General features: G+C 39.8%; 1 protein-coding gene across 1 annotated transcript in view; it reads left to right on the top strand.

The window, feature by feature from the left end:
- The first annotated feature begins 14,011 nt into the window (after positions 1 to 14,011).
- LOC111867067 (GILT-like protein 1) overlaps positions 14,012 to 25,561 on the top strand; it is a 41,407-nt gene continuing 29,857 nt past the window's right edge. Inside the window, exons 1-2 of the mRNA XM_023856549.2 lie at positions 14,012 to 14,052; positions 23,475 to 23,627. Coding sequence (XP_023712317.1) covers positions 23,571 to 23,627 — 57 coding nt within the window. The 5' untranslated portion in view covers positions 14,012 to 14,052; positions 23,475 to 23,570. The remainder of the gene's footprint in view (positions 14,053 to 23,474; positions 23,628 to 25,561) is intronic.

Genomic DNA, 25,561 nt, shown 5'->3' with positions numbered 1-25,561 from the left:
GATACTAAGCCAAAAAAAGAAATGTAAATAAGCATATTACATGTACTTAATGTGACACACTTATAGAAAGAAATTTTTTAACTGTTTGTTTGCAGGCATCACAGTACTCTTGTGAATTTTTTTAAATGTTTATATAACTACACTAAAACTTTGATTTTATATTCTCTGGTTTTATGTTTTTCCCAGTTTTATACACTTTTTCATTTTCCTAGCTATAAGCCCATACGAACGATGTTAAATTGTTAAATGGAAAACTTAATTTAGTGCATTGGTTTTCCTGGACTTGGTTTGTTGGCTAGATTTGATGCATAAAATTTTCACCTCCCTTTCTATCTTAGCCTGAGGCCTGTGCATGCTCTATCACCATTTCTGTTGCATATATTCTCCCTTTGACAAAGCCTGGTATCAGGTATTTATATAGCTGGAGTAATACTTGCATGGGTTGTCCAGTAATTGAGGTTAGCTCCTTCTAAGGGACCCAACAGAGTAAGTGTCCCTCCCCCAACCTTTGGGCGGAAACACATCCTGTTTCTGAAACATGTTCCATAGTTTTTAGAATACTGAACATGGGACAAAGTGAAAAAAAAAAAACAGTAATTTCAAAATGAAACTTATTTACAATAAATGTTAAGATTAGTATTATAGCCCAAATTGATATGCATATTGGAACACCTGCTGAACTGGCATTGCAGTTGGGAATTTTAGTGTCGACACTAATCCGACCTGTGAAAAACCTTGAAGGAACTGAAGGTTGTTATGCCCAAGATGGACCTTTCTCCAAGCAGCAGAGATCCTTCAAACATGTGGAGGATCTGTTAAAGCTTTTGTTGTGTAGTTCCAGCAGTCACATACAAAGAATGCTTCTGTAGATAACATCCAACTTCAGGACAAGGCCTTCCACATTCCTACTCATCTAGGAGCATACAAAATTTCAGCATCTAATGCTGGTATCGACAGATATATGAACGAACACAATGAACTGGGAAAATTGCTGGCTGTTGCAAGGATACTAGGTGAGACCTCTGTAACACATATAATGCTGAGGAGGCAGTCATGTTTTCCTATTTTGATTAGAACACATGCAATTCCACATTGTATCTAGAATGTTGAGACATTTTTCATAGTAGAAAGCCAATACATATTCTTGGATAACCACCAGAATATTTTAAGAGTACCTTCACACAGGTAGATAGAAAATGTGTTGCAAGAAATAACAAACCTTTGCTTTTCATTGATCAGTGTGCTTCTCACCCAAAGAATACAATATTTTTCAGAAAATATCAAAGTTGTCTTTCTCTTAGTCAAGTGTATTTACCAGCTCTAACTTTAGATTTTGGGTATCATCAATGCATTTAAGAGCCATTACTGACAGCTGCTTGTTTACAAAGCTTTAACCATAATAGATGGGGGGCTGCTACAAGCTATTGCAAGGATGAAGCTGAAAGTGTTATGTGCAGTGCACTTCATAGCAAAAGCCTGGTCGTTGATAGCACTCACTACAATTACGGAATGTTTTGTGGAGTATGGTTTTTCGATTGAGCACATCAGTAGCACTGAAAATTAAGAGAATAACTCATATAGTTTACAGCCTCATGGAGTGTAATGTTAAGACTACATAAGGCATGCCAGTGCTCTAATTGTTTGGGAAACCAAGCTGTTGGAAAAACAGTTGGCCAAACCACACGAAGAACAGGAAGAAGAGGAGGAAGTTGAAGACAAGACAACATTCCCAGATCCAGTGACAGTTCTGGAAGCAGCAAGAAAGTAATTTGCAAGCATTATACCAAGGACTTTATTATTTTAACATGAAACAAAATTGAAAATGGATCATACAGAGCTCAAGAAAGAATAGACAAATCACTGACTAAAGAAATAATGTGCTGTGTAGGGTAGTGTATTTTCATTTACATTTTAATGTGTTTAAATATGCATATTGTAAATTACTGAAAAATTTATGGCATATAGCAATCCACATTTTTCTTTATGTTACATTATTTTCGTTTCCGTGAGTTTACATTTTAGGTGCTCCCTTCAAAAGTGTAAATGTGAGGTTTAACTGTGCTGTTATATGGATAAGAAAAGATAAAGCTATCCATGTAACAAGTCATGGAAGCCTATCGTGTTGTGAGATGTCAAGGCTCTCACATTTTCTAGACAATTGGCTCACAGGTGGCATGAGGTTGTTAGCCTTACACGCCGGCCGCCCTTAACCTCCAGGAAGATACCTGGTATTCGTTTCTGGTAAGAAGTTGAATCTACCCCAGGGCCATAGTGCGGCTTGAAGGATTAGGTAAATTGAAAAATCCCAGCACATTGAAAATCGAACTCGTGAACTTCCAGCTTTTAGCCTAAGGCCTCAGCCCTGATAAAAAGAATACCATGGTGCTTACAAATACCATCAGGCCTAATGCAGCAGTGACCTTAAAACCAAGTAATTGCAATTTTGGGGAATATTCTTATTCCAGAAACAAAGTAATGAAAATTTGGATTTGAGAGGATTGCTTGAATTTAGGAAATGTTGAAAATATATAACTTTATGGTAGCAGGACTGCCTCTGTGGTCTAGTGGTCAGAGTTCCTGGCTACAGATCCAGAGGTCCCGGGTTTGATTCACTGGTGATACCACATTTTATGAGAAGTATTGGGTCTGGATCAGGGTCCACTCAGCCTTGTGAGGATAATTGAGGAGCTACTTGAATGAAAAAGTAGTGGCTCTGGTCTACAAAACCAAAATTAACGGTCGTGGGGATTCGTTGCGCTGACCACATGACACCCTCTATCCAGTAAAGTTGGCACTAATGTCGCCGACAAACAGAGGTCACTAGATCGGTATAGTTCGCTTGCGGACTAAAACCACGGAGTCTATTTTTATACTACCTCAGTGTCTCACTGGCTGTCCACCCTTCAAAAGAATGAAATTCTCCATCACTAGACTGTTCGTTGTTACTTGTGCATCACCATGATAGCATAGCTCTTTCCATAAAACAATTTTTAAATTCTAAGCAGAATTTGTGTGTGTTTCAAGAGAGGGGGTGGGGTGAGAGCGAGAGAGAGCTAAAACTAGAAGATTAAGAATTATGTCGAACTCTAGATACTGCAGGAAATTTTGATTGTTTGGAAGAGAATGTTTTTCTTTCAGATGTGTTAACAATCTAACAGCTTTCTGCTACATCAGCACTTGATTTATATTTTTATGGCCTGAAATAATGTGAAAACTGTGTATTCTCAATACATTAAATACTATGAGTAATCTCTTTTTCACTTATTTGAGTAACATATAGTGTAATAACACTTTTAACTCTAGCAGCTCTGTTGCTGGCTTACCTTCCAGCCTGGCCATTTTTTTTGCAGTACCATAACTGATTCTAGTATTTCACTATAAATAAATCACTAGTATACAGTTTTTGTATGTTCAGGAAATGCCATCTACTGTTAGAGGAAAGATGAAAGAAATTTTTGTGTGTTTGTGACCTGCCTTTCTTGAATAGAGTAGTGTGGACAAAGAACAGTAAACAATCAGCCTTGGATTTCACAGCAAAAGTGTTAATAGAAAAAAATTAAGAAAGCAAAAGTGGAAATTATCCATTGGAGAAGTGGCATTATCATTAAATGTGCCATAATGTTATTTTTTTATTAGTACTTATGAGATACTAGTTTTTTAGTTTAATTTTGAAAATCAGTTGCATTTCTATATATTAGTGTCATGATTTCAAAGTATGTGATAAAAATTCTCTGAGCATTTTGAGCTCTTGTTCTGTGATTTTACTAGATCTTGATTCCACCAAGTTGTTGCTCCGTGTGTTTTTGAACTGTTCACACAAAGACTTTGTCACTTTACGAGTTTGTCTTGGTGTGAAGCACCTTTAGTCCCACGACCAGAGTCCCCACCCCACCAACTAAACCTTTGCGGTAATAACCCTTATGTAACATCCTCTCTGACAAGAAGATGATTTAGTCTCTTATGAATAGTCTTCACTTCGCCTTTGTCAAGTATACGTATCACACATATAGCATGTTGAAAATTATTCCTTTTGCACTATACACAAGGCCTTTGTCAGTATATGCTTTGCAGAGCAAATTTTGCCTATCTTACGTATCTGATGCTACAATAGCAGCTTAGTCACTTGAACAGGGCCGCGCCATAGCTCAAGCTGTTAGTCGCTGGCTTACCACCACGGCAACCCGGGTCTGATCAAGTGGGATTTGTGGTGGACAAAGTGGTGCTGGGGCAGGTTTCCTCCAAGTACTACGGTTATCCCTGCCAATCTTCATTCCACCAATTGCTCCACAATCACCCTCACCTGTCATCTGAGGCTGGTACAATAGGCCAGAAGTGGCCGCAGTACAAGGGACGTAGTCCCACCCCACTAGCAATAAAAAAAGATAATAGTCACTGGAACGGTCATAAGCTTGACCACCGCCAAGTTTAAGCCTCATATTTTCTATGGCTTCACCTTGTCCTCTGCTATGAACATGTTCATTCTAATGCTTTAGTATGCCTTCTGCTTGTCGTATGCACAATGCTATATAATTGTATTCATACAGAAATTTGAAAGCTGTTTGTTGCACCTTGGAAAGTTTCCAATGGTGCAGAGAACCTTGCTTTATAGGTGAGACAAGCATAAGTCTTTGCTGATGTCATCAGTGCTTTATGGAGGGTGAGTTTAATGTTGGTGCTTAAACGTTCATTTCTGAACAGGGATTAGGTTCTAATAAATGTTCTGAAGGCCTTGGCTTTAGTCATTTCACTTTGAAGTATCCATGTAATCTTATCAAAAATTACATCCAGCTATTTCACATGATTGACAAAGGGGATATTCTGGCCATTCAATGTAAGATCAGTCTCAGGGACCGAAGTCTGTGATAAAAGTAGATGGCTTTAGTTTTCATTGATTTTTATGTTGCAGCGTTCACATCATGTCTCAATAGTAGTGAGATCTCACTGCAGCTTTCAGAGAACATAATCCTTTTTGCAGTCTGTTGCATGTATATAGGGGCCATCAGTAAAGAGACCAGGTGTTTAGGGTTTATCATTTATATATATGCTGTACAATGAATCTTTGAAGTCAAAGTCACATAGCGACTGACGCTCAGCCAATCATCCTTGGTGTAGAACCCCATCTAGGGCTCATGACCAGATATTTATTACTGTTTGACAGTTACGGTCTTGTCTTTGTGGGTCGCCCTCTCTGACGAGAGGACGGGTCTGTTTTTTGTATATGCTTCTGGCTCTTGCCAGCGCAGTCTTTCTTGGTTCCGAGTCCCACAGATTTGAGATACAGACTTCCCTTGATCCTCGTTATACAGCCTAGGAGTGGACTCTACAGAGAACACCCTTTCATTGTTGCTTTTGTATTCGTTGCAGCGGAAACATGTTTACCAAGTCGTTGCCTAGCAACAAACATTACTCTAGTTCAATTATTCCGGTTTTCGGGCGTCATATCACAGTATGCATATACTGCCGAACATTAGGCTTGCACATTTTCAGTTTGCTTCTTGCCTTTCTTCTAAACTTAGTGATTTAAAATGACCGCACCCAAGCTGTGCTCAGGTGTAGAGGTCGTCTAGCTTCAATTTTTGTTTGTGTTTCTAAAACAAGAAACAGTAATTAGATTAAAATTCTATTTTACAATGAAGAGAATTGTTCAGTAATCTATATTTACATCTCATTGCTATCCAGTTGATAGAATCCAAGTTACGGCGTGTTTAAACTACGAACACAAATTATGGCCTACGCCGACTTTCTGTTTCGGGTCACGTCCGTCGTTTATTGTTTTAGGATATCCAACATGTGTACGTGATGCCTGTCCCTAGAATGAACACAGCATCTACGAGAGAAAAATCAGACAAGCAGAACGTCATAAAAACTGCATTATAATGGCGCTCATATTACTGATAATACTACTACTACACGTACTATTAATAGTTATGATAATAAGAATAATAATAATTCAATTCGTGTTTATTTACATGCAAACATAACAGCACAGAGGCCGATTACAAAGCAGGAGTACATAGAAATAACACAAAAATAATTGAAGAACAAAGTACAAAATATGACAGTTCATATAATGGAAATAAATTAATAATTCCAAGAAAAATTTTGTGTNTATAACAAACTCTGGTTAATTGTTTATAACATCAATATGTAAATTCCAGGATAATTTATTATCCATTATCAGACCAAGAAATTTCAGTAATTTCATTATTTTTCACAATTCTTCATTGGCTTCCATCGTAACACAACATAACGGTCACGGTTAACATTACCTTAGCTACATGTTTCAACTTTTAAAGCCATCATCAGGCAAACACATGATTACTACATTCACACACTATTGAACTGCAATTGCGATATTAAAGCTAGACACTTGTTGCATTACAAAACACATGGTATAAAAACAAAATGAATTAGAAACTTTAACATGAAAGTTTATAGTTCGTTGTGTTTTATAATGTAATAGTTATCAAGTGTCCAGCTTTATTATCGCAATTGCAGTTCAATAGTATGTGAATATAGTAATCATGTGTTTGCCTGACGATGGCTTTAAAAGCCGAAACATGTAGCTAAGGTAATTTTACCCTTCACTATTATGTTGTTGTGTTATGACGGACTCCAATAAAGAATTGTATATAGTAACACAACAGGATGCACGAAATGAAAAATAATAATAGCTCAATTTTTAGTTATTTGTGTGCTAACACAACATCCAAATACTAATAATAAATGTAAATCTATCACTTTAACAGGCCGTGGAGGCTTAGAAGGTTATGAAATGTCGGTGCTCCCACATTTTCTAGGCAATCTGCTCACATGACGGAGAGGTTAGAGTTATTTATTTAAACTTTTATTCGTTTTCGTTTTTTACCATTGATACTAGCGTAGTCGGTATAGCGACTGGCTATGGGCTGGACGACCGAGGGTTCGGAGTTCGAGTTCCAGTAGGATCAAGAATTTTCACTTCCCCAATTGTCTAGACCGGCTGTGGAGCCCACCCAACCACCTATACAATGAGTACCGGGGTTAAAGCGGTCGCGGCGTGAAGCTGACCACTCACCTCCAACTAATGCAGAGGTTAAGGAAATGTGGATCTATACATTAACTCCCCCATAATTCTTCATGACATAGTGGTTAATTAGTTGAGATAAGGGAAAACTTTATCTTTTTACTTATTTTTCTACGAAAATTAATGGTTCAGAATATATTTAAGGTGTACGTCTTATATGTAATAACCAGGGCCTGGATTTTGATAACGTAAAATATTTATAAAATGACCTAAAATATGACCAAAAATATAATATGCAGGGCTCGGATTTTGATGACCTGAAAATATTAAAAAAATAACATAAAAATGACCTAAAGGAGAAAGAGAAGGAACATTTCGCTTCCATATTATTCATATTTCAGAAAACATATGAAGAAAAATTTCCTAAAATGGCCAAAAATGACAAGAAATACCCTCAAAAGTAAAAAAAAAATTGCCCCCAAAGTGAAAAAATGACCTTAAACCTAAAAATTACAAAAAAATTACGTATAATTTTTACATTTCTGTAACCAGCAGCTCATATCCGAGATTTATATATTTAAGAGCATCGCATAGGATACAAGGAAAAAATATGACATGTCATCAAAATCCGGGCCCTGGTAATAACACGTTAAAGCTATCCCTCGCTAACCACGGATTTCAAGTATCCGCCTTTCCCATGTGCATTCATTTCCTCCACCTTTCTTACCAAGTAATGGTTGCTGGCTATTTCTTATGATTTTATAGTCGGTTATGAACACACCCTGAAAGAAGGCGTAACCACGGCCTTGCTAGCAACGATGCTCCGGCTGTTATATAATAATTAATAAGAAACACATTAATTAGGCCATGTAATGTAAAATATATGAATGCAGATGTTCGTTAAAACAGATGTTATAGAAATATTAGTTCGGGGTGTGTATTGGATTAATCTCGCTCATTATAGATTTCCGTGGTGAGGTCTTATAATGACTTCAGTGAACTTTCATGTCCTGATAAATAGCTAGAAACTTCTAGAGCAGCTGAAATGTTTTCATTTTTTTAACAAGACATGTGATCAGTGAAGCTAGGTATTTGATCTTCATTTTTTATTTATCTGTCTATAAAGCTGAGCATTACTCTTTTCCTCCTGCAATTTATTACGCTGATATTCATTATAGACATGTCCATTTAGACACTCGTTAAGTGTATCACATAAATGACATGTTTACTGATGTCCGTTACATATTTGTAAAGTTTCAGATGTAACTCCTTTTTGTGTCAGCATCGTGAAGGGTTGAGTTTTCGTTACGGAAATTTTACGTGGAAGCAGGTTTCTCGGCTCAGTGCCGTTGTGTCAATGTTTTCATTTAGATTAAAAAGAGAAGATCTCAGAAAGCTTAAAATCTTTTATCTACTTCAGGTGACATTCTAAGTATCTTCCTTCTGAGCACGAGATACGTTGTTCGTTAAACATTGCACATGCTGCATCATTGTGCTTGTTTTGTGGTATCATAATATATGTACCCCACTTCCATGTAAATCTTTATCATATGCGTATACATCTCATTTCCATATATTATCTGAGAATAAATGTAAATAACAGGCGATCAAATTGAATTTTTTTTAGTGCTAGTTGGGTTGGACTAAGTCACTTGTACTGCGGCTATTACATCACGTAATTAGTACGCAATTCAATAGCTAAAAAGTTTTTAGGTGTATTTACCTGATAATGGCTTCTTGAAAGCCGAAACATGTAGTAAAGCACTACTTGAAACCTTGAAACTACATACATACGGTGTATATTATTAATTGTTGTGTTGTGACGGCTTTCAATAAAGAAATATATAATTATATATTTCTTTATTGAAAGCCGTCACAACACAACAATTAATAATATACACCGTATGTATGTAGTTTCAAGGTTTCAAGTAGTGCTTTACTACATGTTTCGGCTTTCAAGAAGCCATTATCAGGTAAATACACCTAAAAACTTTTTAGCTATTGAATTGCGTACTAATTACGTGATGTAATATTAGATTTTTCAAATAGTACACAATATAAAATATAAAGTTACAATGAAAGTAAAGTTTTTGGAAAAAAATATATAAAAAACAATACAAGAGAAACTTACGAAATTTGTGTCTATCAACTGTACAGCTGCATAAGACTACACACAATTGTATTCAGACCCAAGTCGTTGTGGAGTTACTGATTACATTTCCAGCTGTCTGGTGCCGTTGATTGTAACGTGCAGCCTGCTCAAGTGTTACAAACTACAGTTTATATCCTATGTTGATTGTTTATTATAAATAAGGTATTAAGTGTAAAGGACCGCCTCTGTGGTCTAGTGGTCAGAGTTCCTGGCTACGGATCCAGGGGTCCCGGGTTCGACTCCCGGTGCTACCAGATTTTCTGTGAAGTATTGGGTCTGGAATGGTGTCCACTCAGCCTCAGGATAATTTAGGAGTTACTTGAATGGAAAAGTAGCTGCTCCGGTCTATAAAACCGAAATTAACAGCCGTGGGAGTCCGTTGCGCTGACCACGCGACACCCTCTATCCGCTGAAGTTGACACTAACTTCGGTCGCTCGGTCGGTATAGTACGCTTGCGGACTAAAGTCACGGAATTTATATTACGTGGAAATCGACGACGAATTGTGTTAACGTTTGCTTAACAATTGTTTCAAAAATATAGATTAAAATACTAGAACAATGATATACCTTGGTAGAGAGTCGAAGAGAATGACAAGGAGTTGAAATTTAGGGACTGGTAAACGATTGGTTGGAAACGGAGAAAGTGAAAAAGCCATTTTGAGAAGACTAATCGCAGTTCCGTTGACATCAGTGGATGTTGCTTGTGTGAATGAACTGGTAAGCATAAACAGGAAAAAGAAAGAATCACAGAGTAATGAAATATTGTTTAGAACTGTTGGAAATAGATGAGAGAATATCACTAGGCGACGCGTAGGGCCAGCAAAGAAAGGTGGGGGGGGGGGGGGCAACTGGACGAGCAGAATTAAACAGGAATTTCAAAGTTTCAGCAAGGGTGGAATTTGGATGAATGAACGGAAAAGCGACGAAAATTTTTTGTTAAAGAATAAAAGGCGCATTGATACAGAGAGACATTTGAGTAATGACCTATGTAGGCTTTTTTCCGTTTCCCTTCCAGACACCGTACAAAATCTCCTTTGCGTTCTAACCACAGATCTCCACTCGTAAAACCACAACACACATTTTGCTTTTTCTACTTAAGATGTGAGTTTAACGCTTCGAGTGGAAACATCTTGAAACCCGAGGGCCGCGAATTATGAACTTTTGTCACACATCCTACTCAAACTATTCTGTTTTTCATTTCGTGCCTTTCAGTCCACGCGCAGTCATGTATATACAGTTAGAATAATGAGTACGACTTGTTTATCTTATCAACATGGACAATTATGAAGTAGGTTCTTAACACATTTAAATATCAGTGAGCGGTATGACTGTCTCTGTTATTCTAATATCAGAACCATCTATCTCTCTCTCTCTCTGGCTCTACAGCCCTTGTGGAGCTTGGCCGCTTTTTCAGTTTCTTAATCTGTACACGGTAGGATTCCCTAGATGGGGGATCAACCCGTCGCAAGAACAACACGAACATAGAATAAATGCACACAAATATCCATACCTTGAGTGGGATTCGAACTCACGTTCACAGTGTCCGAATGGGAGAAGACAGTTCATGCCTTAGGCGGCCCATACACGTACGAGTCCGACTCGGCGAGGAGCCGGGCTCGGATTAATTTCACCACACACGTATGAGCATGGCGACCCACACACAGACGAGTTTGGGTCATTAGAAATCGAGCCGAGTCGAACTCGTGAGCCAAACTCGTACGTGTATGGGCCCCCCTTGGACCGCGCGGCCACTATGATCGGCTCCGGAAACAACTACATAATATAAATACGAAATTAACAATTCCTTATAATCGTTATATTGCTTGGGGGTACATTTCCCTAGTAGCAGAATCCAGACCAATCCAAAGTGATCGTTCCCGGATCGTAAAAATCGAATGTTCAGCATATCTGCTATGCAAACCCTATTTCGACTCTCGACAAGAAGACATGCTGCATTGGCTGAGATTTTAATAGTTCTTTCTCAATTCATAGGTGCAAATGCTTAAGTCGTACCTCACAGTTATTTACGAACTTTGCCATGACTCATTTTTCAGTTCTTCCNCACCACACACGTATGAGCATGGCGACCCACACACAGACGAGTTTGGGTCATTAGAAATCGAGCCGAGTCGAACTCGTGAGCCAAACTCGTACGTGTATGGGCCCCCCTTGGACCGCGCGGCCACTATGATCGGCTCCGGAAACAACTACATAATATAAATACGAAATTAACAATTCCTTATAATCGTTATATTGCTTGGGGGTACATTTCCCTAGTAGCAGAATCAAGACCAATCCAAAATGATCGTTCCCGGATCGTAAAAATCGAGTGTTCTGCTATGCAAACCCTATTTCGACTCTCGACAAGAATACAGGCTGCATTGGCTGAGATTTTCATAGTTCTTTCTCAATTCATAGGTGCAAAGGCTTAAGTCGTACCTCACAGTTATCCACGAAGGTTGTAATTACTCCTTCTTCAGTTCTTCTTTTACAGCAATCCACAATCCCACTCTATGTCACCAATGAAGCTGAGCTCCTTTAAATAAGAAAAAAAAAACTTCCTTTCCTCCGTGGCCTTTAGTCCACAAGCGAACTATACCGACCGAGCGACCGCCGCTTGTCGGCGAAATTAATGTCGACTTTTGTGGATAGAGGATGTCACGTGGTCAGCGCAACGGATTCCCACGGCCGTTAATCTCGGTTTTCTAGACCGGAAAGAACAAAACTTATGTGATTTTATAGTGATGTAAGCGTTAATTCAAAGTGAGCTATAAAATGATTATTTATCAGCAATGTTAGGTACTTGACGTGCGTCTTTGTGCGAATTTATGCTTTGGAAGATATCTGCGAATATTTTTCATATACGGTTGGACCAGAAGATCCCAGAGTAGAGTATAACATTAGTATATGAGAGACTGAGGGACAGTGTATCTTATTAAGATCTAAAAGTCTGTGACGCTGGTACATTAATACGAATATTATGTTTCTGGACATTATCCTGTTCTTATCTAAACGCCATCTTGTTATTTTAAACACAACGTTTCTGAGACTAGATTCTGTGTCTGTTTTCAGGTAAAACCTACTCAACTGAGCCCAATCGATAGAGCTAGTCCCTAGTCCTCAGCCCAAGAGTAGGTTTTACCTGAAGACAGACACATAATCCAGCCTCCGAAACACTGTGTTTTGAAATATGAACAGGACGATGGATAATATCCAGAAACATAATATTTATAGTATACCTTATTTCATATTGAAATAAGGACCTAATTAAATGCGAGTAAAAAAATTTTGAAAAATTTAAATTTCGCAATAGCGTGCCGCCCTTACGCTCCCACCCAACATACAGACAAATTCGGTCCAAAGTCCCCCCCTCTGGGTTCTGAATCTGGAGGGACTTCTTGGGTGGAGTATTGGTGTACTGCAAGGTCTGTTCTTAGGCATGACAACACAAACACAGAACAATAAATATACACCCATCCTTGCCAAAAGAGGGCTTCGAACCCACGATCCCGGTGTTCGTGTGTTGCAAGATAGTACACGACTTAGACCACGTGACCACGATGTGTGCGAATTGCATTATGGGAAGGCACAAAACGCAGTTTGAGAGAAGATTCAGAAAAAGCTAAACATGACGAAACTGTAGAACTAATTGTATTCACTTTTTAGTTTTAACAGGTTTCGTCACACACTCATGCACACGTGCACACACACATGCATACACAATTTCAGCAGCTTAAGCCCACCACAAGAACAATACTAGCGTCTACTATCCTACGTGTCACAACACGAATAACGAACTCTACGTGTAGGCCTATGCAGGAAATGGTTACCTCTTTGTAAAAAGATATCAAAATTTCATACAACGATACATACGGTTATCAAAATATGTAATTTTCCTTACCTTGGAAGAAAATCTTTCAAATTGTGAACTTTATCAATAATATATACAAATTCCTAGAAGTTTAGACATTCGTACCTACAGACAGACCGTTGTTTGGGGTTACTTTTGAGTCTGCTGCTGAAAGACCTGAGACTCATATCTAATTTTCTGAGAAATGGTGTAAAATTTTAAAAATAACTTCCTATGGGAAACAGTTGCATCGTAATTTGTCATACTGTAAGCCTGCTTACTTCATTGTGATCCAGTATTGTTCAGTATACTCGTAGCTTTTGCGGATCACTTATAACTCACAGTTTCACTAAATATAAACAATATAAACATGAAAAGTTCTAAAAAAAAAAAAACAGCTATATTTATGTGAAAATGCTGAAATATACAATGTAAAAATAAAGTAGAACTCTCCTTGTAACCAACCGTGAAGGCCCATAGGGTTGTGTGACGCGAGGCTCCCATATTTTCTAGGCAATCGGCTCATGTGACAGTGAGGTTGTCAGCCTTACTCGCCGGCCGTCCTTTACGCCCGAAGAAGATTCCTGGTACTCATTTCTGTTAGAGGCTAAATCGACCCCAGGGCCATAGTGCGGCTGGAAGGATTAGGTCAATTGAAAACTCCAATGACTTCATCAGGTTGAAATTGGTAGAATACAACATGCACAGACTGATGCTTCTGTCCAGAGGCAAGCTCTTTTTCGGCTGGCTTTCTCTCTCAGGAGTGAGTAACAGCACAGCCACCGTGTTTCGCAACTAGGAAGGAATGTATGCTCGAATTTGTAGTTCATTCTATCTATCAGTGCTTCGAAATGTGTAGTGGAGACAATGAACCCGACCTTGGGCGTCTTACTGGCGAATCAGAAGCGATGACATGATTTGTGTAAGGTTACTGTTACTTTAACGAAGATCTAATAGAGCCGTTTCATAAATATGTCACTCATTTCAGTAGAATTCCATTCCGTTCAGTGGTCCAGTGTCTGGTGCTGACATTATGTTCACAGGTAAAGTGATATAAGTCACAACTGAATGATAAAAATGACACAGTGAGATATGATGAATACAGAATAATGAGAATTGTGTTTCTTCTTGGGGACGTGAGAATTGTGGTTTCAATTGCTGTGAGTGTCGAGTTCACTATATTCTGAGATGTAACGTCGTACAGTTTGGTAAATGGTTATCATTCCATATTCCGTATTCCGTATTGAGGGGGTGGGTTTCCCCATGCACTTAGACCGGTTACTGGTCCATTGTGCGTCCCTCTTTAATTTCTACTGTCTCCATACCCTACCGGTACTGGTGCTTACTATCAGCCCCTTTCTGCCAGCGAGGTTCAAACCTCTTACTGGCAGTGGTATCTAATAGTTAGTCCCTTTCTGTCAGCGAGGTCGTCCCTCCTCTGGCAGGGGTTCCTAGTCCCTTTCTGCCAGCAAGGTTTCTACCCTCTACTTGGCAGTGGTATCTAATACTTTAGTCCCTTTCTGTCAGAGAGGTCCCCCCTCCTCTGGCAGTGGTACCTGATACTTCCCCCATCTACCGGAGGAATTGGAAACTAGTTGGGCGGGAAACTTGGCCTAATTTTGCTCAGAGGTCTCCTAGAGACATGAGGTTCTTTTACGTGCCGTAAATCTACGACACGGGACCCACGGCTTAAAGTCCCTCCCGGAGGACTTGTTCCCTGAATTTTTCCGCCCTTAAAAATTCCACTACCTCCGCCGGGTTTTTGAACCCGCGTACCTTGAGTCATGAGGTGGGAACGTTACCCCTAGACTACGGAGGCCGCTAATGGTTATCATAGTTTCGAAGGAAGTGATTTCTGAATCTCCTAAGGCTGATTAAGCGTAGTATATTACAGACTGGTACTTCTATCCGAACCCAGCATAATGCCTTATAAAGTAAAAGGTAAAGTTATCCCTGTAACCGGCCGTGAAGGCCAATAGAGTTGTGAGACGTCGAGGCTCCTACATTTTCCTTTAGACAGTAGGCTCACAGATGGCGATAAGGTTGTCAGCCTTACGCGCCGGCCGCCCTTTACACTCCAGGAAGATTCCTGATTCTAATTTTTGTTAGAGGTTGACTCGAACCCGAGACCATATTGCAGCTGGAAGGATTGGGTAAATTGAAAAAAATCCACCTCATCGGGACTCAAACCCGCAACCTTCTGGCTTGTAGCATAGTGCCTCAACCAACTACGCTACAGAGTGCCCCCACATAATGCCTTATTTTAAACGTAGTTTCGAGAAAAAAAAGAGAACTTTATAAAAAAGCTGGCACGACAGTCATGCTAATATTTTTCTTCATAAAAATTTATCACCCAGTATTTNTGGTAGTTTTTCCATTTGCTTTCCACATCGCAGTACAACAGCCGTTCAAACCACTCTGGTCACGCCTGTTGCTATACGAACTTGAACTATCTCGAGCATCATTTGCTCTGTGCTTCAAGTCGCTGTTGATGACGCTGCTTCCGGCATCAGTTTTTGATTTTTGGTGTTTCTCTTCGTCTGATGCCTACCCTTTGACCTGTCCAGCAAAGGAGGCCCTGCCAGTAGCTACGCTACCGCTGGTATAGCTCTCAAACACCCTCACCACGATAAGGTGGAGGCACCAACGAGGGGAGTATTTATTTATGTCTATAAAATTGAACAAGTTGGCCCCCACGCGGTAATTTTTCTGACTTGTATTTGAGATATATCAGTTTGAATTTTGTCTAGGACACCGAGTATGCTGGCCCTGTACTTAATTAGTCACAGGCGCTTCCACGAAGATTGAAATTCATTATTCACCATTATCGGGCCACTGGACGCTGTACGAGAATAGTCTGAATTACTGAAGGCGCTGTTAAATAAATAACAAGCAAATAAATAAGTGAAATTCTAGAAACAAGGAACCGAACGTTGAGCGTGAGTAGTCAGTACGCATGCTCTGTATTCGGAAGGTTCTGCCCCCAGCCCCGCTGTATGAGTAACATTTATCCCAGTAGATTGCAGCACTATCCAGATCCTAGGACAATACATTTATAAGTGACGGCAGCTCCCTACTTCAGCTTTTCAATTTCATATTTACAATAATACTATCACTAGTTGTCATATGCACTGAGAGTAACGGCCGTGGGATATATTGCGCTGACCACGCGACACCCTCTATCTGCAAATGTTGGCACTAACTTCGTAGACAAGCGGCGGTCGCTCGGTCGGTATAGTTCGCTTGCGAACTACAGGCCACGGAGTTTCCATATGTTCGTAATCTGTAAAAGTAAAAGGTAAAGAAGTCCCTGTGTTATATGGAATGATTTGACTACACCGTCCAGTTTGACTCAAATGTGTGTGCATATATACATACGCGGTAGCGTAGTTGGTTGAGGGGCTAGGCTACAAGCCGGAATGTCGCGGGTTCAAGTCCCGATGAGGTTATTGGAGTTTTTTCAGTTGACCTAATCCTTCCAGCCGCACTATGGCCCTGGGGTTTACTCAGCCTCTAACAGAAATGAGTACCAGGAATTAATTAAATAATTTTCCTGGGGAGTAAAGGGCGGCCGGCGCGTAAGGCTGACAACCTTACCGCCATCTGTGAGCCGATTGTCTAGATAATATGGGACCCTCAGTGTCTCACAACGCTATGAGCCTTCATGACCTGTTACAGGGATAGCTTTACTTTTACTTTTTACTTTTTACTTTGTAATGCCTTTACATGTTTCGGTCAATTAATAACCATTTTCAGAAGGCTAATAACAACAACACGTTGAGGAAGCTACTATTACGTAAATTATAATAAATCAAGTTCAAATTTGTTAAAAGTTTTATGTAAAGATTTAATCGATTTAAAATGCGCTGAGTTAAAGTATTAATAACATTCTTAATATTTAAAATCTTAAACCGCTAAGGTTCGTGTCTTCGTGCCTCTTCTATCAACGTGAGACTGGAGTAAATTTCCGTCTTTGGAGATCTGGGCAGTGTTTTTTCCTTCTTTACATAGTTGGTTAAGAGTCTGTGTTTGTTGTTAAGCTGTTATGGACGCTGTTGATCTTACACTGCACGAAATCGAACCCAGATCTTCCAGCCCGAAGCCCTCCGCTATACCTACTGAGTTATCGCGATTCCTGCTATATAATCTATGGAGTTGGAAAAACTGTCATTAGCTCCTTAATGAACCAGTACAAAAGTGTAACTACTGCTACTTTGTGAGAAAGAAGAGTGTACGTAGTTTGTCGAGCTGTTTGCTTGAAAGAAAACGTTAGTAATAGTGAATGCATGATATACTTGGAAAAATGAACACTGAAATTAATAAGCCCTATAATAAAAATTATCTTAAACTTCTCTTGAACAAATTTGATTTGTTTCATTCTGCTCCGTCACACTAACAATTATAAATACAAACCACTCCGTCCAATGTGACATGTAAGTTTTTACTACGTTAAAACTTATCTCCCTTACATGTTTCGGTCCTTACGGGCCATCTTCAGAGGGAACATCATTACAAACTGGAAACTACCATCACAATAGGTGTTTTGATTTAAAATACATACACTTATATCCTACAATGCACAGTACGCATAAAGTCGAACGTTTCACAATCACAGCAGCTTCCTGGTGTTGTAAAGTTTTTAAAAGGTTTCTAGATGTTATTTAAAAAACCTTTATTGTCAATAGTTATTTTTTTTCATTTACACTGAATTTTTTGTCGTACAATTCGACGTTATCTTAAGCGGATTGGCTTATTTTTCTTTTTGGCACGTTTAAAGTTGGTTTGGGCAAACTATTGTTTTGTTGTTGTATTTTATTGATTTGATATTTTTTATTATAATTTATTTTTACCGTGAGGGGTCTTTTATTTGCTTTTGTAAGTTGGCTTTAATTGCTGTACCTTGTGTCATCAGGGTTTATTGATTCTTATTATTTATTTTTGTTTCCCGATTTCTGAGAAGGTAAGTACTTGTTTTAGTTACTGTTTCATTTGTATTGATGACATTTATTTGGTGGTGATATGTTAGCCTTTTCCGGCCGTATCTAGTTTCTCGAGGTTTGTATTTATTCTCTTGAACAATTTCCATCTCTGTATTTCAGTTCGTTTGTTTGTGTTTTATGAACAAAATTGCTGACTCTACTTATCTGCACTTACTGCCAAAACAACACCGTCATGGAAGTATTCATAGCGTCACTTTATTTATTTACAGCTATATTTAGAAGACAACGTTTTGAGTAAGAGATTCACTTGGCCATGCCGTAGCTCCACCGCAGTATCCTGATTTCTATCACAGGTCAGGTCATGTGGGATTTGTGGTGGACAAAGCAGCATGGGGAATGTTTTCTCTGAGTACTTCGATTTTACCCTGCCAATTCTCATTTTACAAACTTTGGTGGTTGATTATATATACAGAATGTCCCGGGAGGAAAGGTCAGTACTCTGGAAAGTCATAGTATCGGCCATTGTAAACAAAAAGTATACCGTATTTACGCATGTATAGGCCGCACATTTTTTGCCAAAAATTCAAGAGGAAAACTGGGGTGCGGCTTATATTCGAAATATTCGAAATCACACTTCATTTAAAAAAAAATATATTCATAATTAGTTATACAGGGTGTTCTACTCCTGAAATAATATTCCAAGAAAATTATTTTTTCTATAATTTCTGTCTGAAAATTGTGCTGCGGCCTATACATGCGTAAATACGGTATATATGTATACACACACATACATACATGTGTCCTGTTCTTAACGGTTTCCGAGATAGAGCTGTTTCACTGTACAGTTCCAAAATTGTTGATAAGAAAGAGATATTACGTACGGTTTCTAATAAAGTAAAAAAGTAAAGTTATCCCTGTAACAGGTTGTGAAGGCCCATAGGGTTTTGAGACGTTGAGGGTCCCACATTATCTAGACAGTGCTGCTGGAAGGATTAGGTGAATTAAAAAAAAAATCCAATGACCTCACCGGGACTTGAACCCGCGACCTTTCGCCTTGTAGCATAGCCCCTCAACGAACTACGCTACCGCTTACCGGTATTACTGTTCAAGTAACAAAGTTGGTACAGTTTACCTAGTATAATACACTTTCGAAAATTCCACCGTCAACATCAATGCAATTTGCAACTCGTGTGAGGACATGGCGTGTTGCTCGTCTGTACAGTGTACAGTGTACTGTGCAGTGAAATAGCTCTATCTCGGTGCAACTCGTGTGAGGACATGGCGTTTTGCTCGTCTGCACAGTGTACAGTGTACTGTGCAGTGAAATAGCTCTATCTCGGTGCAACTCGTGTGAGGACATGGCGTGTTGCTCGTCTGCACAGTGTACAGTGTACTGTACAGTGAAATAGCTCTATCTCGGTGCAACTCGTGTGAGGACATGGCGTTTTGCTCGTCTGCACAGTGTACAGTGAACGGTGCATTGAAATAGCTCGGAAACCGTTCGGAATAGGACACATGTACATATACACTTGGCGTTGGTTAGAATGACAGACATTACGACCTCCCTGAATACTGACCTTCCTCCTGGGACATTCTATATATACTAATAAAATATATAAGATATGTAGATGATTGTACTGGATGTTAAGGAGTCATCGAGTTGTGGCATCTTTCGCCGTCAGAGAAGGTATTTTTAGTAACAATGGGAAAAGAATCTCAAATAATCTTCAGGTCCATCTAAAAGTTCCTGTCAAAATAAAAATGCATTAAACTTTGATACTGAAATCTGAGTCTCTAGCTTGCGAGACAGCCATTTCAATGAAACATTGTTGCTAACAACAAAATGTTCTTAGATTTTGTTAAGAATAACACAAAGTATTCCCTTCCATTTCAAATCCAACTCAGGGCATGGATTTTTAGTTTGTGCTTGTGCGTTTTTCTGTGTTTGTGTACAGGTAGAGGCCTTGCGACGAGCTGATCACCCGCCCAAGGAGTCCTACCGAATGTGTAAGATCTAGAAAAACGAAGTGAACGGAGAAGTTCATGGAGGTAGGACTAGGTCCACTGGGGCTGTAGTGCCAAAGGGGGGGGATTCCCTTCCATATATATTTTCAAAGTTCATCTATTCACCAGTCTGTAAACAAATTGATGGCAGAAGTAAAAAACCATTACTGTTTAATTAACCGGTTTCAGTGTGGTACAGCCGGCTTGAAAATAAATGTGTACATTTGTGTCAATAAGAGGCAATGGGGCCTTGAGATGATCTGCGTTCTGTTGCCCGCTCTAATAGTAGCACGAGATAAATTCATGTAGTGATCTTCTGGGTTACGGAACCGTCTACTCTTGTAAGTGGGTACCGACGTTTCGGAAGAACATATTGCCTCCATCTTCAGTTCCTTGATTCTGCAGAGAGTGTTATTCTGAAGCTTCGGTTTTCATCTACTGGTTGTTGTTATTATTATTATTATTATTATTATTATTATTATTATTATTTTACTGCAATCGGGTGTCCACCTGGTGGCAGTAGACCCTACACTGATACAGACAAGGAAAGACTATAACATAAAGGGAACAATACAAAACAAAATACATACAATAAGCAAGGTGCAAAAAGTACAAATCCAAATATATAAAGTCATAAAAGGGCACGTGCTTGTACTTCATAACCAAGTAGACTAAAATATAAATTTTCTTTCCCAGTAAAATTTCAGATCTTATGGCTTCTTCTTTTTTATTCGCATAGTGGGTGGGGGGGGGGTGGAGTCCAGCTGGGTCCACTCGGCACGTNTGGGTGGGGGGGGGTGGAGTCCAGCTGGGTCCACTCGGCACGGCGGCCTATTGTACCTACCCCGAGTGATTATGATGGTAGAGAATTTGGTGGAATGAATATTGGCAGAGGAAACCGAAGTACTCGGAGAAAACCTGCCCCAACGCCACTTTGTCCACCACAAATCCCACTTGACCAGACCCGGGTTCGAACCCAGGGAAGTCAGGGACTAACCGCATGAAACTTGTTAGTCTTGAGTGTTGAGATCGTTCCAATCGGCGTCTTCCTCCCGTGTAAATGTCCGCTTTCCCTTGGCAGAGACGTTTGTTCTCGCAGTCTTTTGCATTACATTAGTCTAAATACCGAACTGAGAATCCGGCCAAGACTGCAAGCAGTTTCTTTAATGAATGTGCTAATGCAAGTAGTTGAATTAGTAAGATGGCGGTTGTTGTTTGGGGGTTAATTTTCTGACCTTGCAAATATAAATAAATAATAAGTAATGAAATATCTGTTTAAATGAACATAAAAGGTAAAGTTGTCCCTGTATCTAATTAATTAAGCACTACGCCATGAAGGCATATGGGGGAGTGGATATATAGATCCACATTTTCTTGACCTCTGCACTAGCTGGAGGTGAGTGGTGAGCTTCACGCCCCTGCCGCTTTACCCCCTGGGTAAAATCCCCCGGTACCCTTTGGTAAGGAGGCTGGGTCTGGCGATATGGTGAAGAGAAAATTTTGATCCTACCGGGACTCGAACTCCGACCATTCGGTCGTCCAGCTCATAGCCAGTCGCTATACCGACTGCGCAACCCCAGCTCACAATAATTGTTTAAATACACAAAAGAAATATAGGAATGGATGAATAAACAACAAACAAAAGAATAATAAAATGAACCGTTAAAACAGACAAGCACGCAGGTAAATAAAGACATGTGTAAATAAATAAATAAATAAATAAATAAATAAATAAATACATTCCTAATGTGAGGGTACAGACCCGGAGCTGGCGAAGTTCGTGGAAGGAATTTTCTCCTTAAGGCTTCCATAGTAGCTATCCTCCGTGGCCTGTAGCCGGCAAGCCAACTATACCGACCGAGAAACCGCCGCTTGTCGGCGAAGTTAGTGCCAACTTTAGCGGATGGAGCGTGTTTCGTGGTCAGTGCAACGGTTCCCCAATGCCGTTAATCTCGGTTTTCTGTACCGGAGCCGCTCTTTCCATGAAATAGCTCCTCAATTATCCTCACGAGGCTGAGTGGACCCGTCNTAATTTTCTGACCTTGCAAATATAAATAAATAATAAGTAATGAAATATCTGTTTAAATGAACATAAAAGGTAAAGTTGTCCCTGTATCTAATTAATTAAGCACTACGCCATGAAGGCATATGGGGGAGTGGATATATAGATCCACATTTTCTTGACCTCTGCACTAGCTGGAGGTGAGTGGTGAGCTTCACGCCCCTGCCGCTTTACCCCCTGGGTAAAATCCCCCGGTACCCTTTGGTAAGGAGGCTGGGTCTGGCGATATGGTGAAGAGAAAATTTTGATCCTACCGGGACTCGAACTCCGACCATTCGGTCGTCCAGCTCATAGCCAGTCGCTATACCGACTGCGCAACCCCAGCTCACAATAATTGTTTAAATACACAAAAGAAATATAGGAATGGATGAATAAACAACAAACAAAAGAATAATAAAATGAACCGTTAAAACAGACAAGCACGCAGGTAAATAAAGACATGTGTAAATAAATAAATAAATAAATAAATAAATAAATAAATACATTCCTAATGTGAGGGTACAGACCCGGAGCTGGCGAAGTTCGTGGAAGGAATTTTCTCCTTAAGGCTTCCATAGTAGCTATCCTCCGTGGCCTGTAGCCGGCAAGCCAACTATACCGACCGAGAAACCGCCGCTTGTCGGCGAAGTTAGTGCCAACTTTAGCGGATGGAGCGTGTTTCGTGGTCAGTGCAACGGTTCCCCAATGCCGTTAATCTCGGTTTTCTGTACCGGAGCCGCTCTTTCCATGAAATAGCTCCTCAATTATCCTCACGAGGCTGAGTGGACCCGTCCCAAACCCACTACTTCTCAGAAAATCTGGTAGCGCCGGGAATCAAACCTGGAACCTCTGGATCTGTAGGCAGGAACTCTGAACACTAGACCACAGAGACGGTCCTGGAAAGAGTATTGCAGTATTTTTATCTCAAGAGAATTAGGTTCTGTGTCCGTCCATGGCGTCTTATTCAGTATAGAGCATATTCGAATCACTATTACATATGCAGGAAGACAAGTGTCAGATCCAATCGTTCCAATTATGAAGAAGAATAAGAGGATTATTTATGTTGGTCCAAAACGTGAGCTACATTAAATAGGTAGATACGGTATTCTCGGATGTCGCTGTATAGTTTTGGAGATAATTACCGACGTTTCGGAGAAACCTGCCTTTTCCATGATCAGAGTAAAATTTCTGACTCCATCAGAAATATATATTGGACGTTAAGATTGATTGCCAGTCATTACTCGAATAGAAAATGAAAAGGTGTCGACAATACTAGACGACAAAACTCCTTGACAAAGTTTGGGCGTTAAACTACACTTAGGTTCATGTGCTTTTCTCGCACATCCGATATTCCTTCTACAAACACGATCCAAGAAAGGTAAAAATAAAAAACAAAAGCGGAAGGCACAGTCACGTTTACAGAAAGAAAAAACAGGTTTGACTGCATCTTTATCGTCTCCTATCCTTCCCTGTTCGCCAGACTGACTCACCAGCGAATCGCCACGCAACACTCACAGTCAGGCAACTGGTACGGTGGAGTGAGGACGAGAGAGGACATATTGTTGTGGCAGTCAAAATGGAATCTTTCTTCTGGATTAGTATTGTCGCATTTGGTGCCCTTTCTGTCGCGGTGGTAAGCATTTATCACTTTATTACAGTGTTCCCCAATATTTTCGTTACATTCAGGATGTGGTTATGACAATTACAGCGCCTTTGGAAGTGTAAAGAGAATGCATAACCTACAACTACCGCGGTATCTGCATAATTTATTACGGTACTATGAAGTACTAGAAGAATATAGTTTAAAATGACTATAATTTTGAAGTCAGAGGATTTTCGAGTCAATGAAGGATGCACGAAACCTTTTTAATTTCTATTTTTTTTTTGTCTCGAGTTTTCAGTCTAATAATAGCTTCTAGGTTTTGATTTTCAAACATTTATCCTATTCATAGGTAGGAAAATTGTAGTCGTTCATAATAACTAGCATAATATTTATGGATATAATTTGTCATGATACCGAAATGATAAAATCCTTATTCGTCAGTTCAACATGGTGGGTTTTCGGTTTTGGCGAATTGTGATAATTTATAGGACTCCAGAACCCACTGGAAGTATTTAAAATATATAAAATCATCAGTGCAGTATTCTTTATATAATATTTTGTTTTTAATTGTGGTCACTTTTAATGAGTGTGTGCCTAGTGAGGAAGTTAGCCCAAACAAATGCCTGGTTTTTGCATTTATGCATCCTATGTACAAAGCAGGAGCGTATTATGTTGAGGTAACTCTATATGTTAGTATTCTGGATGTTGTCGGTTAGAATCTCCGTCAGGATGTATGCTGTCATGACAGGTGTTCATGGTTTAACTCAGTCCTTCAAGGCAAATGCCTGGATTAGTCAAGGTCACTTCCTTACAAATTGTTTCCAATTCATCTAACCTCTCATTTGATGCTATATTGTAGCTACTGACAGCGTCATAAAATAGACCACGACATACAGAATCGTCTGCCAAAAGCGAATTCCAAGGCCATGACACCAAATAGTCATGGCGTAATTTGAGATACTATCCCAAAATTTGCCTGGAATGACTGAGGAAAACCAGTCAGGGTAGTAAGTCTGCGAGCCGAGATTTTAACCTGGTACTTCCCGAATTTGAAGCATGGGCTCTAACCTCTCCACGCTGGTGTTTGGTGCAAGATCTGTCGTCAGTACACGTGACCTCGTGTCTAATTTCCTTACTCATCAGAAACTGGCTGCATGCAGTATTGCTTATCTACGCAAGATGTATGACTTAAGTCATTTTACCGACCATAAAGCTCAGATCAGACTCTTTCGTTAACTAACTAACGAAGTAACTTCATAGAGCTGAGCCCCTCTTGAGAAGCCGCTAATTGTGCAGCTGCTCAAGAATTTTCCAGCATTTTATGGAACCAGAAGGTTCATTGCCGGTCACGGTAGCCGAGCGGTCTAAGGCATACACTGTCTTCGCTCGCTCGGAAGCCGGGATCGTGGGTTGGAATTCCACTCAGGGCACGGATGTTTGTGTGCGTTTTTCTGTGTTTGTGTACGGGCAGAGGCCTTGCGACGAGCTGATCACTCGCCCAAGGAGTCCTACCGCATGTGTAAGATCTAGAAAAACCGAAGTAAACCGAGAAGTTCATGGAGGTAGGCCTAGGCCCACTGGAGCTGTAGTGCCAAGAAAGGAAAAAAAAGAAGAAGGTTCATTACCGTGTTCACTGGTGCCTATCCTGAGCCTGATCAATCCAATCCATCCCATCCCATCCTATCTCGCTAAGATCAATTTTAATATTGTCCACCCACCAACGTCTTGGTCTTCCTAGTGGTCTCCTTCCTTTTGGTTTTCTCACCAATACCCTATATGCACTCCTCTTCGCCCCATTCGTGCTACACGCCCTGCCCACCTCATCCTCCTTGACTTGACCATTCTAATTATACTTGGAGAAGAGTATAAGTTATGAAAGTCCTCATTATACAGTTTCCTCCAACCTCCTGTTACTTCATTTCTCTTCTGTCCAAAGACTTTATTATTATTATTATTATTATTAT

Source organism: Cryptotermes secundus, unplaced genomic scaffold (assembly GCF_002891405.2).
Source record: "Cryptotermes secundus unplaced genomic scaffold, Csec_1.0 scaffold176, whole genome shotgun sequence".
Lineage (NCBI taxonomy): Eukaryota > Metazoa > Arthropoda > Insecta > Blattodea > Kalotermitidae > Cryptotermes > Cryptotermes secundus.
Note: the sequence above shows the minus strand (reverse complement) of the source record. Positions and strands in the feature narration are given on the sequence as shown.